At 40.8% G+C, this 16786-nt stretch overlaps 1 protein-coding gene across 1 annotated transcript in view; it reads right to left on the bottom strand.

Moving 5' to 3' along the window:
* The window catches only part of DDX17 (DEAD-box helicase 17), a 21116-nt gene extending 4330 nt beyond the window's left edge, over positions 1–16786 (bottom strand). The window contains exons 1-11 of the mRNA XM_064155254.1: positions 16704–16786; positions 12463–12613; positions 10141–10240; positions 9878–10011; positions 9240–9305; positions 8806–8947; positions 5783–5943; positions 5523–5695; positions 5097–5207; positions 4521–4582; positions 4000–4059 (exon numbers count right to left, since the gene is read on the bottom strand). Of these exons, the coding sequence (XP_064011324.1) occupies positions 4000–4059; positions 4521–4582; positions 5097–5207; positions 5523–5695; positions 5783–5943; positions 8806–8947; positions 9240–9305; positions 9878–10011; positions 10141–10240; positions 12463–12613; positions 16704–16747 (1204 nt within the window). The 5' untranslated portion in view covers positions 16748–16786. The remainder of the gene's footprint in view (positions 1–3999; positions 4060–4520; positions 4583–5096; positions 5208–5522; positions 5696–5782; positions 5944–8805; positions 8948–9239; positions 9306–9877; positions 10012–10140; positions 10241–12462; positions 12614–16703) is intronic.

Below are 16786 nucleotides of genomic sequence, written 5' to 3'. Positions count from 1 at the left end.
TAATTTGAAAGCAGTTTTGCCCTGTGCTCAAACTCATCCTCCCCAGAATGCACTTCTGTGTCTTCCTGTGTCAAAGACACCGATGTTCATGAATAAGCTAATTGAATTTCATACTCATTTTTTGGTAAAAAAAAAATCACAATCTGTGAAATGAAAATGTCACTCTCAGAGCAAACTGGGGTGGAGGATGGGCAGAACTGCCACAGTAGAGCTTTTACTCTGTTGGGAGAAGTCTAACAAATAAAAACGTTAATGAGATCACTTACCTTCCACTCCGTAACATGAAATAAAAGGCAATCTTAAAAACATTAACTTTTACAGTCCTAACAAAATACAGTAAATTACCTTCCCTAGCCTAAAGCTTAAGACACTCCAATTAGTATTTACTCAGCCAACTCATTAAAAAATATTCAGAGTATTTTAACTCAGCTTTGTAGTTATCACCAGAATGCATTGCACTAACATCTTACCAAGCTGCTCCGTCCAGTTCTGGCAAGCTTTCCTAATTTGGACAATCCTGAATTCCATTACCAATTCTCTACTTCCAGCATCAGACAGAAGCAGCAAATGATGGGAATAAAATTGGATGCAAAAACATTATTGGGGATTAGGAGATCAGAACTGATGCTGTATGGCAAGAGACTGACTGTTTAAACTTGTGGGACGAAACAAGGTAAATGTTAGTGTAACGCTTCGGTGAAAGCACCTCAAGTACCAAACCCACCTATTTACTAGAGTATAAACCAAGTTTTTTTAAAGCATGGTATTATAGCCAAGTGCCCTAACAGCTCATTAAAAAAAAAAAAAAAAAAAAAAAACCAAAACACAACAAAAACCAAACAAAAAATAATTAAAAATCTGCATTTTATGAAGAATATTCTGAAAATATCCAAGATAAAACACAGATTTTTGTGATTTCCTTTCTTTTTTTCGTTTGTTTTTAAAGAGAGAAACATTCTCTGTTTGTTACCAGACCGATGCACACTCCCTCCTCCTGTGGGAAACCGCTGCAGCCGATCCCGTCTCTTTGCCTTTTATTTTTGGCGGCCTCCTTTCGAAAACTCCGCCCTCTGACACGGGACCACTGGAGCGCGGGGAGCATGCATCAAGGGTCCGTGGCAGCGAGAAGTCCCCACACACGCTCGCTCTGTGAACTGGCTTAGACGCTTCTCTGTAGCCCCATTTGGTTGTGAAGCGCCGGAGAACCTGGGTTCAGGTAAAAGTTTCAGGTCCTCCAACGCTTTTTGTCCCCTATTCAGGGTTCTTAGGGGCAATTGTCAAAAAAATGAAGATACAAAAATTACATCCAAAGGGTCAGACTGCATCTATTGCCCAGACTGCATCAATTTCAAAGGGGTGGTAGGAAAAGTAAAAACGGGAGGGTTGTAGTGACAAGAGGGGGGACTGTATGTCTGTTTCTTATTACAGCAAGGGGGGGCTCCTCAGTCTTTGCTGACTCCAAAGTCCTGAATCACACCAAAAAAAGGGAGTGAGAAGGCAGGTTTCACAGGGGGCTGCGCGAGTCTCCAGCTAGGGTCCTTGATGCAACAGGGCTTTGTAAAAAGGAAGAGTGAAGTAAAGAAAGAAGTGTGCGCGACAGATCGCATCTTCACAGCCAGGCTGTAACTAGTCTGACAAGCTGCAGGCTACATGATCCTCAGTCAGTCCCGTTTTTGCACATCCACCAGTAGCAAAGTGACTTGAATTACCAGAGAAGAAACAAGGACATGCTTTCCTGGCAGAAAGCACAGGGGATTGTGGCTACCAACATAGACAGAACTGACTTGATTGGGAAGAAGCGGGAAGAATGGGAAGGCCAGAAGAGGGAAATTGCAAGGGTGTTTTCCAGACTAGGAAGTGGTCCTGGTAAAGCACGCAGCTTGCTGAAGAGCAGAGCAAGTACAAGACCCAACTCTTGTACTGGAGGCTTCTCCAGTCTAGCATGCTCCAAAGCGTTTGTGCGCTCCTGATCTTCCTGCACTTTTAGAAGGTAACAGCAGGATCAAGAATTGAAACTTGTCAACCACTTTAGACTGCTACCTGGGAAACGTTCCCTTTGTCAGACAATCAGGATACCCTATGGTACAGACAGTCTCCAGTTATTTACTGAGAGGGATAGAAACTAGCAAACAGGCTAGCCTAGAGAGCTGTTTAGACCATCAATGTAGATGTGTCCCCATCCCTGCACTGAGAATGATCTGCAGCTCATACCAAAGCTTCTGTTAAAGAAAACAAAACAAAACAAATTCAATGTTTTCAGTTTAATAGACTGAACCAAAAAAAAGAAGTCACTGTAGAGAGAGTACCTCACTCCAGGGAATTATCACAAAGAAGTCATGAGGGGACTGAGAACTTACCTGGAAGCTTTTTTGAAACCAATGTTCCATTAGGAAGAGGGAAAGCCCTGGTGACTCAGCCAAAAGGCGCGCGCCCCTGTTTTATGTTATTTAGGTAGAAGCCTTCACCTTCCAGGATCTTGGAGAAGTCGTCCAGAAGTTTGCCAGTTAAGTGACTTATTTTAAGAAGCAGCAAACTCAGGGCCCCAAAACAAGCAGAGATGTTCAGTAACAAGAAACAGACTCTGGTACCTTTCCCCCTTCGCTCAGGTGAAGTGGAGGATGGGAAGTGGGGAGACTTTTTCTGAAGTGTTATCCAATTGAGTAGTTTTGGGATGGGCTTTTTTTTTTTGGAGGGGGTTGAGGCTGTTTTAAATGTCTAGGCAAGATGCACAAAGAAGCTACCAGCACATAGCAAGCCTGTTTAAAAAATGCTGCTAGATAAAGCAGCTCTTTCATATAAACTGGTTTCAGGCCTCAGTCCCTTCTCCCAACAGGCCCAAGTTCTAACTGCACAGGTCCAGACATGACCCTAGAGGGCAGAGACTGAAGTCCATATAATCACCTCTCTGAGGAAGTGTTGGACATTTTTTTGAGGGGGGAGGGGAAGGAGGGGTGAAGGTTGTGTGAACAAAGTCTGCCAAGTCTAGTAATGGTCTGCCTGTATTGCATTGACCATATGATGCACAGCACAGCCACCCTTTCAGCAGATTAAAAAACAGAGATCAGGTAACTGAGATTTTTAACAAACTAGAGATCTCTATGCACTCATTTGCAGTAATTTTGTCTAAAATGTAGTATAATGAGACATTGTAATTTATCTTCTACCAGACTTAGGGATGGCAGAGTATTTACAGTCTGTTACTTATCTCAGAACACTTTGGAGGCCATGCTCCTCTTCTTGAGTGGGCAGATGTACAAGCACTGCACTTAGCACACAGTGCTTTACAATACAAACATGCTTATTAAGAAAGGGGGCACAACTGGTGCATCCAGACAGATCATTTTCATACCACTAGAAAGGGGTTGTGTGATTCTGATTCAACTGCACCTTTGGGTAACACGATGTTAAAGGCCAGATATAATCTCAGTGGTCCTGCCTAGAAGGAACACAGAGGAGGGAAGGTTACATGTCAAGAGCATAGATCTGGAGCAGTGCTTTCTCAGATGTGAACACATCTGTGGGGTAAACATGCATGTACATTGGGCTTGGTATGTTCAAATCTGTGGTGTGTCATGGGGAGAATATTAGCGATTTGTTGTTGAAATGCTCTCCCACAACTTGCTACTTGGAACTTTATCTGACAGGCTCTGAACTGAGAGCAATCCATCCCTATCATCCAGCAACAAAAGCTGGATTTGGGGAAGAAGTGAGTGTGATGGAAGGGTTGGGTTGCATAATTGGACATCTCTTCTCCCTCTTGGCGATCGAATGGTCATGCCTAGGCCTTGCTGCAGACCAAAGCCTGTTCATTAGGAGCAGGAAGAGACTTTGAATATGAAAGAAAAAAAAAAGATTAATGTTAAAAAATGTATTGCACATGTGGGGGAAAATCACGCTTTTGATTTTTTTTTTTAAGAAAAAAAAAGCAAAAAGAAAACATATTTCAGTCCAAAGAGAAATATATGCAGCAGTAGGCAAGATTGGTCTATGTGTACAAACCTAGCCCACGAGATGCAACGTCGGTAGCAATGAGGATAGGAGCCTTTCCAGAACGAAATTCTGTAAAACAAAACATGCTATGAAGTAAAATTTTTTTCAGAAAGTGATGTGACCTTGATTTACACTGAATTCTCATCTTCCAGAATCTAAGTAAGATGGGTCAGGATAATGTGTCAACTATTTTTCTAGCTCTCTAGGCTAAGCAATTTTCTCGCTGTTTTTTGTCGCAGACAAAAAAAAACCCCAACACACACACAAAAAAACCCACCAAACCAAAACCCACACAAGAAAAACCCACCCCACACAAACCAACACCAAAAAAAAAAACCAATAAAACACCAGCATAAAAATAAAAGACCCCCAACAAATGCCTAGAACTGAAATAAACAGTACCAAGGCAAAGCAAGTTATTCAGAAATGTATCTTCTGAGTATAGGCAGAAAAAATTAAAAATACAGAAAAACATATTTCAGTAAATTAGGTAGAGCAGCCCAAGTTATTCTCCCCTCAGATGGACTCACCATTAAGCACCCAATCTCTCTCTGGCTGACTCTTGTCTCCATGGATACACATAGCTGGCCAACTGCCAAACAGAAATGCACATTAGTATAGACAGAAAAGCACATACATTAAAGGCAAGAAGCAGCTTTATTTGCCTTTACTGAAATACCAAAAATAAAAAGACTTGAGAAATATTTTGTTCCATGTCCTCCTCTGGCCTTTATCTACCTAGCGTGTATACCATTTTGTTTCTTGGATGTTAAACTACCTACTTAGACAACCATCTAAGCCAAATCACATTTGCAATATTCATAGAAGCACCATTCACAGAATCAACCAGGTTGGAAGAGACCTCCAAGATCATCCAGTCCCAATCAATGCATTGATATTTTGACACACAAAGAGCTGCAGAGCTCACAAATACTCTCTTCACTAATGCTCTGCTGAACTGGAATCTTCTGGGATTTTTGGCTGCATTCAGCCAAAAAAATAATGGTGTTGTTCCCAGCAACAGCACCATGAACATTTAAACCTTACTGCTTTTGACTATGATTTCTGTTTCCCACTAGAAACAAGGGGAGGGGGTAGCTAATCACCCATCTCTGCGCATCCTTCGAGTGAGATCATCACATCGCCTCTTTGTCTCCACAAAGATGATGGTCTTGTTTTCCTTTTCTGCCATGATTTCTTCCATCAGTTGTATAAGTCTAAAACAGACATGAGAGACAAGATGTAAATCCACATAGAAAAACCTAGAGAAGCACACTCTCAACTGACACTGGTATCACGTAAACCACACATCCACATAAGACAGTACCACAGGCAATTTAGGTCTGTTGCATAATGGTATGGTTAGACTACACACAATGGATGAGGTCACTGTAAGACTCATTTTTGCAAGCCTCCAAAGTTAAATAGCACCACAAGTCACTCCACTGTCCAGCAGTGTTATATAGCTTATAAAGCAATGCAGAGTTTAAAGTACAGTTTAAAAAAGTGAAATGGCAGAAAACTTGACTTACTTATGGTCTTTCTCACTTTCCATGCATACATCCACTATTTGCAGGATATTGTGGTTGGCACTCAGCTCCAAGTTCCCCACGTTAATCTGAACATAGTCCTGCAGGAAGTCTTCAGCAAGCTGGCGCACTTCCTTTGGCCATGTGGCACTCCACATCAGAGTTTGTCTGTCAGGCTAAGGAGGGAAAATGGATTTTTTTTTAAGGTACTGGACTGTGGATGAGAAAGCAAAGGGAAGTGTACTCTTACAAGGTTCACGCACCCTGATCTGGTCAACTATTTTACGGATTTGGGGTTCAAATCCCATGTCCAACATCCTGTCTGCTTCATCCAGCACCAGGTATGTACACCGACGGAGGTTGGTCTTTCCTGCCTCAAGGAAGTCAATCAAGCGACCTGGTGTAGCAATGCAGATCTCCACACCTTCAAAACAGAGTAAGTAAAAAGAGTAAGGCTCTTCATTTGAATGTCAACTAGTATTTTTAGTCAGAATGAATCACCTTCAGAGGAAAACTGTTTAAAAAAAAACAAAACCCAAAAAACACAAGAATAAAAGCACCACCCTCATTCGTACCCAACACTGAGTCATTTCAGTAGAAGCCCTAGTTTCTTTTAATACTTTTTTTTCCATTCTGAAATTACTGTTATGTTGCCATTAGAATAATAAATGCAGTATAAAATGTAAAAGCTCACTATCACAAACCACCAGTGAAGTGCTGTCCAAAAATCAGAAGTAAAAAATTTCTACTCAAACCTGACCAACCTTCATCCAGGATTATGCAGCCTAGAGAGTTCTCTTCAAAATCAAAAGCTAAATTCCCTGTGTTAATTTGACCTGTTACAGAGGTCAAATTACTTCTTTTGCTTTGTTTTTAATATATAAAGCCACAGCATGAACTTTAACACTGAGTAGTTATGCTCCAACAGCATCAGACAATCATTCTGCCCATATGTCAGCATAAAACCAGAATTCAAACATTCATAAGCTAGTTTCAGGTATGGCAATTCCTACATCCCTTAAATCAAAATTCCTTAAAACAAAATTCCTTGAGTCATAGGTCAGTAGGGGTTGGAAGTGACCTCTGGAGAGTCCAATCCCCTGGCAATGCAGGATCACCTACGGCAGGTCACACATGAACAGGTCCTAGCAAGTTCTGATAGTCTCTAGAGGAGACTTCACAGTCCCTCTGGGCAGCCTGTTCCAGTGCTCCATCACCCTCACAGTAAGGAAGTTTCTCCTCAAGTTGAGTTTCAACTTCCCATCTTGGAGTTTGTGTCTCTCACCCCTTTTCCTATCACAGGTCACCGTGTAAAAGATCTCCTCTCAGTCTCTCAGCCTTTTCTCATAAAATAGACAGATAAATGAATGGAGAGACTGGCCTTCTCAGATTCCCAAATCTTACAAGGTAGTCAGTGTCACTGAAACACCCAAAGCCAAGTTGAGAAAATGAAAAGTTATGGGGAATGAAAAACAGCAAAACCCCAACAGCTTTCTTGATACTGCATTTACAGATCCAGAGTGTTTTGTGGCAACCCTGATCTTTTTGTTTATGACAACCTGGACTCCAGGGAGCTGACAAAGCTGGGCATATCTGCAGTTTCTATAAAGCTCATGCAAGAATTAGATTTCTAATGGAGCCACTGGTCTACTAGCAAGACTGAAACAACTGCAGTCTCTGTTGTCAACGATTCACTCCTCCAAAGTAAATTCAATAAATACCCCACAGATCACAACTAAGGAAAAGAAAGTTAAAAAACATATTCTGGGTTCTACCTCTTCCAACAATCTTTGCTGCAGAAGATACTAAGCAAATTATCCAAAGACAGTTATGCTTGAAATGAGCGAAAGCCCTTAACCTGCCTACATTCTCTGAAGGGTTATCCTCCTAAGTAGAACAATTATGCTACAGCTCTCCAGAAAGGTGTTCAAAACCCACTAAGCTGATCTTGCCAAGGTCTCTTCATGTAACCTTTGACTCTACCATTCAAGATGCAACTTTTGAGTTAGAATGCACTGCCATTTTCCTGAACAGAACTACCATACAGCCTTCTACCATGTGTGCCTTTTTCCACTACTGCAGTTTTCAGTAATGACTCTGAAAACTGCAATGGTAAATGGTTTTATGATTTCTTTAATAGATCATATATTGGCTTAGGTTGGAGATCTACTCCAACCCCACTACACAGGCAGGGATGTCTCTCAACTAGACTCAGCTGCTCAAGGTATCATCCAACCTGGCCTTAAATACCCCCATGAAGAAGGCATCCACAACCTCCCTGGACAGCTTACTCCAGAATTCCACCACTCTCATACTAAGATCCAGCCTGAACCTACTCTTCCTAAGTTTAAAACCATTCCCACTTATCCTATCACTAGAAACCCTTATGAGAACTCCCTTTCCGGCCTTTCTGTAGGATCCCTTCAGATACTGGAAGGCAGCTATAAGGTCCCTCCAGAGTGTTGTCTTCTCTAGGCTGAACAACCCCAGCTCCCTCAGGCTATCCTCATACAGAGGTGTTTAAACCCTTGGATCACGTTTGTGGCTTTCCTCTGGACTCACTCCAACTGCTGTGTGTCCTTATGCTAGGGAAACCTGAACTGGATGTAGTATTCAAGGTGGGGTCTGTATAAATAACCTTACTTTGATAATATTTTTTCATCTTTCCACAAAGTTCCATTACTTTTTTAGGATAGTGAAGATAAACATTCCTGCATTCGAAATTATGTGTAACTAGCCCCTGGAACGAAAGCTGGGTCATCTGAGCACTACTGTGTTACTGCGGCTACTAGGGAGCCATGGGTTCTCATCATTCCCAGTTCCACTTCCTTGCTGTACAGAAATAGACCTCAGTGCTTAAAGACAAAAACCTCCAAAATACCCCAAGTCCCACTGTCTAAAGAAGTTACTATACATTGAAAAACTAAGTTTATTTGAACAAGTCTAAGCAGAAAACGTGAGATTTGGCCTAATGAAAAAATAATTCCTTTAAGGAAATGCAGTAGCAGCAACTCCGATTGGTCTCTTTTTACTAACTTTCCTATTTCCTTCCCTAAGTCCTGATGATTTTCATGAGTGGAAAGCTCAAAGAGAAAACAGAAAGGAAATTCAATATCCAAGTAAGTTGCTATACACCAAAGAACTACCTCATGAGCAATCATTGTAAGTGGAGAAAGACAGCCATGCACATACACACCCTTCTGCAGAGCTTCTAAGGAAAAAAATTTAGAGATATTTTTACAACGCTGCCTCCTCCAGAAACTGCATTCAGACATTTTAAAATTACCTCTTTCAAGATCTCTGATTTGGGGACCTTTGGGTGCTCCTCCATAAATGCAGGTGCTCTTCAGTCTTGAACACTTTCCATAGTCATCCGCCACCTGCTGCACTTGCTGAGCCAACTCTCTAGTAGGTGCCAGGACGAGACACTGCAAAAGGAATCAATTCAGGATAGCCAAGTTGAGTACACATCGTTAATAAGAGAGTTCCACACAGATGCCATAAGCAAAGCTGGACAAACTGTTCTTTATTAGCTAAAACGTTTAAATAGTTTCAGACTACATCAGCAATTGCACAAAATTTCAACTCAGTGGGAAGCAAACACTGCAACACTAAACATTTCTCTACTTATTATTCTCATATGTCAATTAAATAATGAACACAGCTCATTAACAATGCCATGTCCTAACACAAAAAGGAAGTGAATCAACAAGCACTTACAATTGGGCCATCCCCTCTCTCCAAATATGGCTGGTGGTTGATGTGAACAATTGCTGGTAACAGGTACTAGAACAGAAGAACTTTAAGTCAAGTCACAGGAATTTGGTATTCAATGCAAATGACCTCCTGCCATGATAAACAGATCATGGCAAGAGCCTGTTTAGTCTAACACTTTCAAGAAGCTAACGCCCATCATGAGAGATGTAAACCTTGACCATAGAGAAACCAGAATTCTGCACACACAGATACTTGTATTCAACCAGCAAAACAGATTTTCAAAGCCCTAACCAATGCTTTTCACAAAGGGTAGAACTCCTAAGTCACTGCAGATAAAACTCAGGCATATCTTATGCTAAAGAGCACATACTGGTTTTCAAACAGCAATGTCAGAATAGACTGAAGAGAAGTGACTAAGCATCCAAAACCAAAAAGAAAGTGAAACACAAAAGATGTGCCTGTAAGACAATATAGTCGAGACTTAAGTCTCACCCATGATGCAATAAAACAAGCTTTAAAACATGTAGTCCTCTCACTTTATGTATGCAATACTGACAAGGCCAGAAACCACTAAGAAGTATCCAAGAGTGACTTCTGTGGTGACAAGGAAAACTAAATGAAGAAGAAGGATGAGTACATACTGCTAGAGTCTTCCCAGAGCCAGTCTGCGCAATGCCCACCATATCACGACCACTGAGAGCTAGTGGAAAGCCCTGGCACTGAATTGGAGTGGGTTCTGTGAAGTTCTGGTCCATCAAGGCATCCATCACATACTCTAAGAATTTAATAAAATTTAAAATTTCTTAAGAGCATAACTGAGGCTTCAAAAAAGGTTTTACAAAACAGAAAGGCCTAAACAGTTACTGGGTTTCGAGTAACCCTCAACAAATAGCAAAATACTTACGCGGAAAGCTGCACTGGTGGAAAGCAAACACAGGCTTGGGGCAACCCTCCATTCCTCGAATTGTTATCTCTTTCTTTCTTCGTAATTCTTCAACTTCATACTGTTTATGTTGGAAGAAAAAAACAGCAAAGGAAAATGCCAGATGTCAGCAGGGACTTAGAAACTGAGTGTTTTCACTAATTCTCTTCACACCTATTTATTAGAGAACTGAACTGAAACAGAGATGCGAAAAAGACTGTTATCATGAAGATTTCAGAACTGAGTTATCAGATAGATCCACCAATATTCAGAGGCATGACCTCTCTAAACAGTCTAGAAGGACTAATGTTCCTCTTTTCTTCCAACCATCCCTTTTTAGCAAAAAGTGTATTAATAGAGTGTTTTTAAGAATTATACTTTTCCAGAGAACAAAAATGGTCAACAACTTCAGAAAGATTAGAAACTGAGGGGAGGGTTTTTGGAAGATGGGACCAGTCTTTTTTCCATGGTTCCCAGTGACAGGACAAGAGGGAATGGGTGCAAACCTGAACATAGGTTGGTTCCATCTAAACATGAGGAGGAACTTCCTTCCATTGAGGGTGGCAGAGCACTGAAACAGGCTGCCCAGAGATGGCCTGGAGGCCATCCTGTGCAACCCGCTCTAGGTGAATCTGCTCTGGCAGGGCGGTGGACTAAGTGATCTGTAGAGGGCCCTTCCAATCCCTAATCACTATGTGATCAGAAACAGAACGTGTTTTCTCTGACAGTGCTAAGAACTAAACAAAATAAATAGGCCCTGATATACAGTGGACAAGCAGAAGGCAGAGCAGTTTTCCTCCCTCAATTAACACATTCCAGTGGTGGTTAAACACAGAGCTCTTGCTGGAAATGCTGTTTGGCAATCTTTCCTGAACAAGCACTTCTTTTATGCATAGAAGCAGCACAGGCAACATCACAGTGATACATTAAGACTATGATTTTTTTTATATTAGAACTTCTTAAAATATTTCTAAAACGTGTACCCTCTTAATTTTAGTTAGAAAAAATTGTTTGTCTAGGTTATCTTGCAAGTCCAACTGCCCTTTGCAACATGACTCAAAAATTCATGGGCTTACTCTAATGCTCATTAAAAAACAATCAACAGAAAGATACTCAACAACACCAAGTATACACTTTATCCAGAACAATGAACTCACTACTTGTGAGTGTCTCTTGATGCTTCAATAAAAGGTTACAAAAGGAAAAAGTACTTCTGGAGAAAATGTGAAAATCCTTTTAGTTGGCTAAGGCAAAGACAGTTACAGCAGTGAACATCAGCTGTGGTTCAGTAGTTCAAGGTGCTGTATCTTCAAAAATAACACCTCCTTTCACAGAATGGCCTAGGTTGGAAGGGACCTCAGAGATCATCTCCAACCCCTCCTTTCCCATGGAGCATGGACATCTCTCAACTAGACTTGACTGGCCAAGGCCTCATCCACTCTGGCCTTAAATACCTCCAGGGAACACTCCTTCAATTCCTCTAAGTCATGTAAGTATTTCACATAAAGATTTTTAAGTCTATGTAACTGCATAGGAACATTTTGTTTGTTTACTGGTGTTAAGAATTAAATCTTCTAAATACAAAAAGATGTTAAAGAGAGAAAAAAAAAAGACTTTAGACCCAAGCTGGGTAGGAAGGGGAGGTTGCTGTATCTACACAGTAAACACAATGTACTACAGAGTTTTGAACCTCCAGCATAAACACCACATTGTTTTTAGCAGGGCATGTTCAATTATAGGGGGAAAAGCTTTCCTGTTCCACTTGGGACAGTCACCCAGAAAGGATAACCCAAACTCAAGAGGACAATGCACTAAGCAACCTGCTCTAGTTTTGAGTTATTTCTGCTCTCAGATGATAAAATGAAAGCTCCCATGGCTCCTGTTAGTCTGCATTATTACTACAATAGAACTCAGAAGATATGTTTGAAAGTAGCATTTCTGCCAGTCATTATTTTAGTCCATTATTTTGGGCTCTTTCAGGTTCTTTGCCAGTATTGTAACTCCCACATTCTCCAAGTCTACACTGATGAACAGCTACACCAGACAAGCATTATGATGATGAATTACAAAGGATCAAGTGTAAAGTATCTTGCATAAAAACAACTAAAAGCAGAAACACCACCTTTGCTAATGTTAAATAATCAAGGCAACCGAAGAACCCACACTGTGCAGAGTAAACACATGCCAAGCAAGCTTAATGAAAAGACAGTTCTGTTACACACTGTCCCAGACTTCTTTGGACAAGTTTTCCTACTTGTGACATTTTCTCTTCTGGGCAAAATGTGACAGAACACAAAAACTTACTGGAGTAAGCCTGGCCACTTCCGGATGTTCCACATAGAAATTCTTCTCAAATTTGGGCAATTCACTTAAATCCCATTTTTTCTTTCGCAAACGTTCCCCTGGGTTACCAAATTTCTTTGGAGGAAGAGGACCACCACGACTTGCTCCAAACCTGAAAACATCAATTAGAAGAGCATATTTAATTACTCTGGAATGTTCAGGTTCATTAAGCATTTTTCAATCTATTTTATCTCAGTTGACACAAGTGCACAATACTCTAGCAAAAGCCACCCATCTTCAATCACTATACTGGTACACAAGTTCTTGAAATAATCCAAACCTGCTTTAAGTCAGTTCTAAAAGCCAAAACCCAAAGTTTCCTTTCAGTACAACCATTTCAAGGTCACTGCCTTAACACTCGTCTCTAGGAAGGAAACCTCAAGGTTCTCTTCACCAGGACAAGGCTGTGGGTACAGATAAAATACTTATCTCCTCTGACAGCACACTCGAAACATGGTTAGATGAAAAGGATGAGGAAAATCTTTAATCCCTCTCAAGGTTAATTTTAGACAAAATCAGCTATTTTATTGACTCTGCCTCTGTCTTCTTTCTTATCAAGTAGCATACCTCAAAAGGAAAACAAGAGTGTAGAGTAGAAAGTAAACAAGTCTAGCCACACCTGCAAGGCCATCTGTAACTCTGGAACCAAAGCAACTTGAAATGAAAAAACCCTCTTTTAAAACCCAAGTCTAACAGGAAAAAAAACAAAGACATGCCTGGGAAAAATTATATCCTCTCTCACATGCCTCTGAAGAAGACTCAAGAGAGTAAAGAAGCTAATGTCTACTAAAAATTTCCTAATTAGCAGAACAACTCAGGAGTTGCTCTCTGTGTCACATTTCCTTTACCCAGTTAATTTAACATACTTCAGAAGGTTAAGAACTAACTTTAATGACTCATCAATGCATCAGACAAAACATGAGCTTCTGGCAATAATCTGTAAAAGTAACTGAGTGGCATAGAATGATACTGTAAGTATTGTAAATGATGCACCTTAAAATTCCATTTAAAAAAATATTGAAGTCTCTTCATCAGTATTATACAGATAGAGCAGAAGGCAATTTCCCAAATGTTATCAGGTAAAATTTTGTCCTAATTCAGACTTTGGTTAATAAGGCTGCAGCTTTCTGCAAAATATGTGCTCATGAGAAATGCCCATTTTATTTAGATGCCAAGTCCAAAGTGTCTGCATCTTACCCAATCAGACCACTAATAAATAACTGCTAACAAAACAAACTGAAAGCAACAAAAACCCCATAGTAATCTTATCACATTTGTGTCCTAGAGCAGGGGGGCATGTGCCAAAAAAATAAGTATGATCTGAACAAATGTCTAAATTAAGTACAAGCCTATCTGTTCAGACACTAACTACTACTTCTAAAATTACTTCATAATGGAAACTAGAAATTACAGTGATGAAGGCATTAAAAAAATAGAACTCAACATATTTAACAAGAAAGGCTTACATTTTTGGAAGTTAAGCATAGTAGATATAACTTAAAACCTGCTAAGTGAGTTTTAAAATGTGTTTCATTGAAACTGTTCTTTAAGTCTCTTCCCTTTCCTATAAACATTCTTTATTTTCTCACCAGTATGCCTATCAGATCCCTTCATAATCAGCAATTTCTGTCATACAAAAAGACTGAAACCCAAATTTAAAAAAATCATGTAAGCATTTAATTTTCTTTCAGGACAAAGCCAAAAAAAAATTAAGTGTAGTTTTCTTTTTACAGGAACAGTCACCTTTGCTGAAGACGTCTGCTACTGATCACAAAAACTGGAGGTCAAAATAACAACTATTTCAACATGCCAAAATAACAACTATATTTTGGGGGTAACAAAACCCAGTCTCATTGAAGTCAACTGGAGAATGAAAGTTGTCAGCGAGTTTCCTTATGAAACATATGGAAGAACTGACTGCAATACTGGACACTGAAAGAGATAAGTATTATGAATATTTGCACAACTAAACAGAGGGAAGAATTCTTGTATTTTACATGTAAGTCACACTTTCAGTTCTTCATTCCTATACAGTATGGCTGTCCACTGACCTGAAAGAAGCCCTGCAGCAGTCTTCCAACATTGTTTTGCTCAAGTTTATCAGCTAAAATGATGACTTCACTGATAACAGTGACACTATATTCTGATCACAAATAATACAAGATTCCCATTTCAGTTAAACCCATTTAAATCTAAGATTATTCCACTGATCTGCCAACAGTCCTCTTTCCAAGTTTAAATTCGATCAACTCAAAACATTCTTCTTATTACCAGCACCATCATTTCTGCGATAGAATTGAGTGAATCTGTTACACTGAACACTGAAAAAGTACAACTCCCATTCTAAAAGTCACCTACAACTCAGTCCTTACAGGAAGTAAAGAGAACCCCTGTATTTGGTTAGCTTACTAAAGAATTAGCACTGAGAAGGGGATAAAACTTCCAAATGATGCTTAATCAGCACACTGTTCAGAATTTATATTGCAGAGGCTATTTATGAAATACGATGGTTGGCAGTGGTTACAAATGTTTTTACACCTTAAATAGATGTCTATAACAACCTGAATCTTGAAGCATTAAAGCTTCCAGGATAATATGCCAAGAAAACAATTTTCCATTCAAATGCTCAAAACAGTTCACAAAGCAGCATGTAGGCCCTCCTTTTACGTACACAAAACCCCTGGTCTAAAAAAGAAGCATCCATCTATATTCAAAGTATTCACACAAAATGAGACTATACAAATTTTAAGGTACTACATCAAGTGATGAGACCATGCTTTGGTCAGTGTTAAGTAGCTGCATATAAATCTGCATACTCAAACTCACTAAACTCCAAAACCAGCTGAGGTCTGACCTATCTCAGACTTGCCAAAGCACTTTCCAATGTCCTTGGGTTAAACTGAGCTGGAAATCTCATATGAAGAAACACCAGAACTCTCCTCTCTGCGAAAAAAAAGAATGAAACTATCTTTTAATTTCAGAGCATGAAATGTGGGTCTAAGATAAAGCAAGGATACAACTATCTCTCCTCACGGGCAACAAGAAACTACATGTTACAATGCACTGCAACGTAAGCCAAAATATTCCTGACTCTCCCAGCAGGGAAAGAAAACAAGGAAGGGGGTGAAGGAAGAACGAAAACTCACTAATTGAGATCTAGTCTGCCATATCAAGAATAACAGAGGGCACATGACACGTTTATTGCTAATCCTTGAGAATGGAGGCCTAACTATTTGTGATCTAAAGGACAGAAAACGCCACTCCTGAATTACTTCTAGCTTTAAAAAGGCTTAGGATAAACATCTTATTACTTTCAACCCCTTAAACACCTCAAGTTGCAAACTAATCACATGCTATAATGGCAGTATATTGATTGTTGCTATCCTCAGAAGAAAAAAAAAAAACAAACAAAAACCTACATAAACCTTTTCCGAGCCAAGCTTTCAACAGCAGATTCAAGAACATCAAGCACTGCCTGATGCACAATTCTCTGCAGTGCCATACAAAATCCTGTCTGACTACTATGTAAGTAAGCTTGATCATGCTCATTAAGTGCGGTCCAGGGCCATGTTTACTGAGGATCACCTCTTGAGTATGCCATTTGCCTACACGGCACCAGTTTTCAATCTCATTTCCTCTCACGATAAGCCTGGGAGCGCAACTGAGAAAGATCTTTCACCAACTGCCATCTTTCTAGTAAGTCTAGAAGGAGCAATGACAACCCGAAGGGCAGCAGACAGTCCAACCACCCTTGCCACAGCCACCAAGACCTTCGTTAGTTGCAGAGAGGGGAAAAAGGGGGAGTACGGCAAAGAGATCTGACAGAAAATGTGAGGCCTTAAAATTGCAAACAAGGCACGCACGGTTATACAAGAACGACAGAAAAGCTAAATAGAAACCCCCTCAACCCACCGCTCGGCTCTGTTAGCAGAACCTCACCAAGAAAGCCTCCTGCCCATCCCCCTCGGGTAATTTCGGGGGGAAAAGTTCGCCTAGTACCGCAAGCAGAACGCGGCCCCCTCACCCCCACGACTCCCCGGCCTTCCTCCCACCAGGCCTCCAAAGCAGGAGACCGCTTCCTCCACCGCCCCAAGCCCAGTCGACTTGCGCCGCGCCAGCACCCCACCCCCACCTCCCGCTTCTACAAACAACCCACTCGGCCCAGCCTATTCCCCCCCCGCCCTTCCCCCCCACCCCCTTACCCGCCGCGGTCTCGGTCGCGACCCCGGTCCCCGAAGCCTCTCATCGCACCCGGGGGTGTGGGAGAGAGGCAGCGGAACGCCGG

Source organism: Pogoniulus pusillus, chromosome 15 (genome assembly GCF_015220805.1).
Source record: "Pogoniulus pusillus isolate bPogPus1 chromosome 15, bPogPus1.pri, whole genome shotgun sequence".
Lineage (NCBI taxonomy): Eukaryota > Metazoa > Chordata > Aves > Piciformes > Lybiidae > Pogoniulus > Pogoniulus pusillus.
Note: the sequence above shows the minus strand (reverse complement) of the source record. Positions and strands in the feature narration are given on the sequence as shown.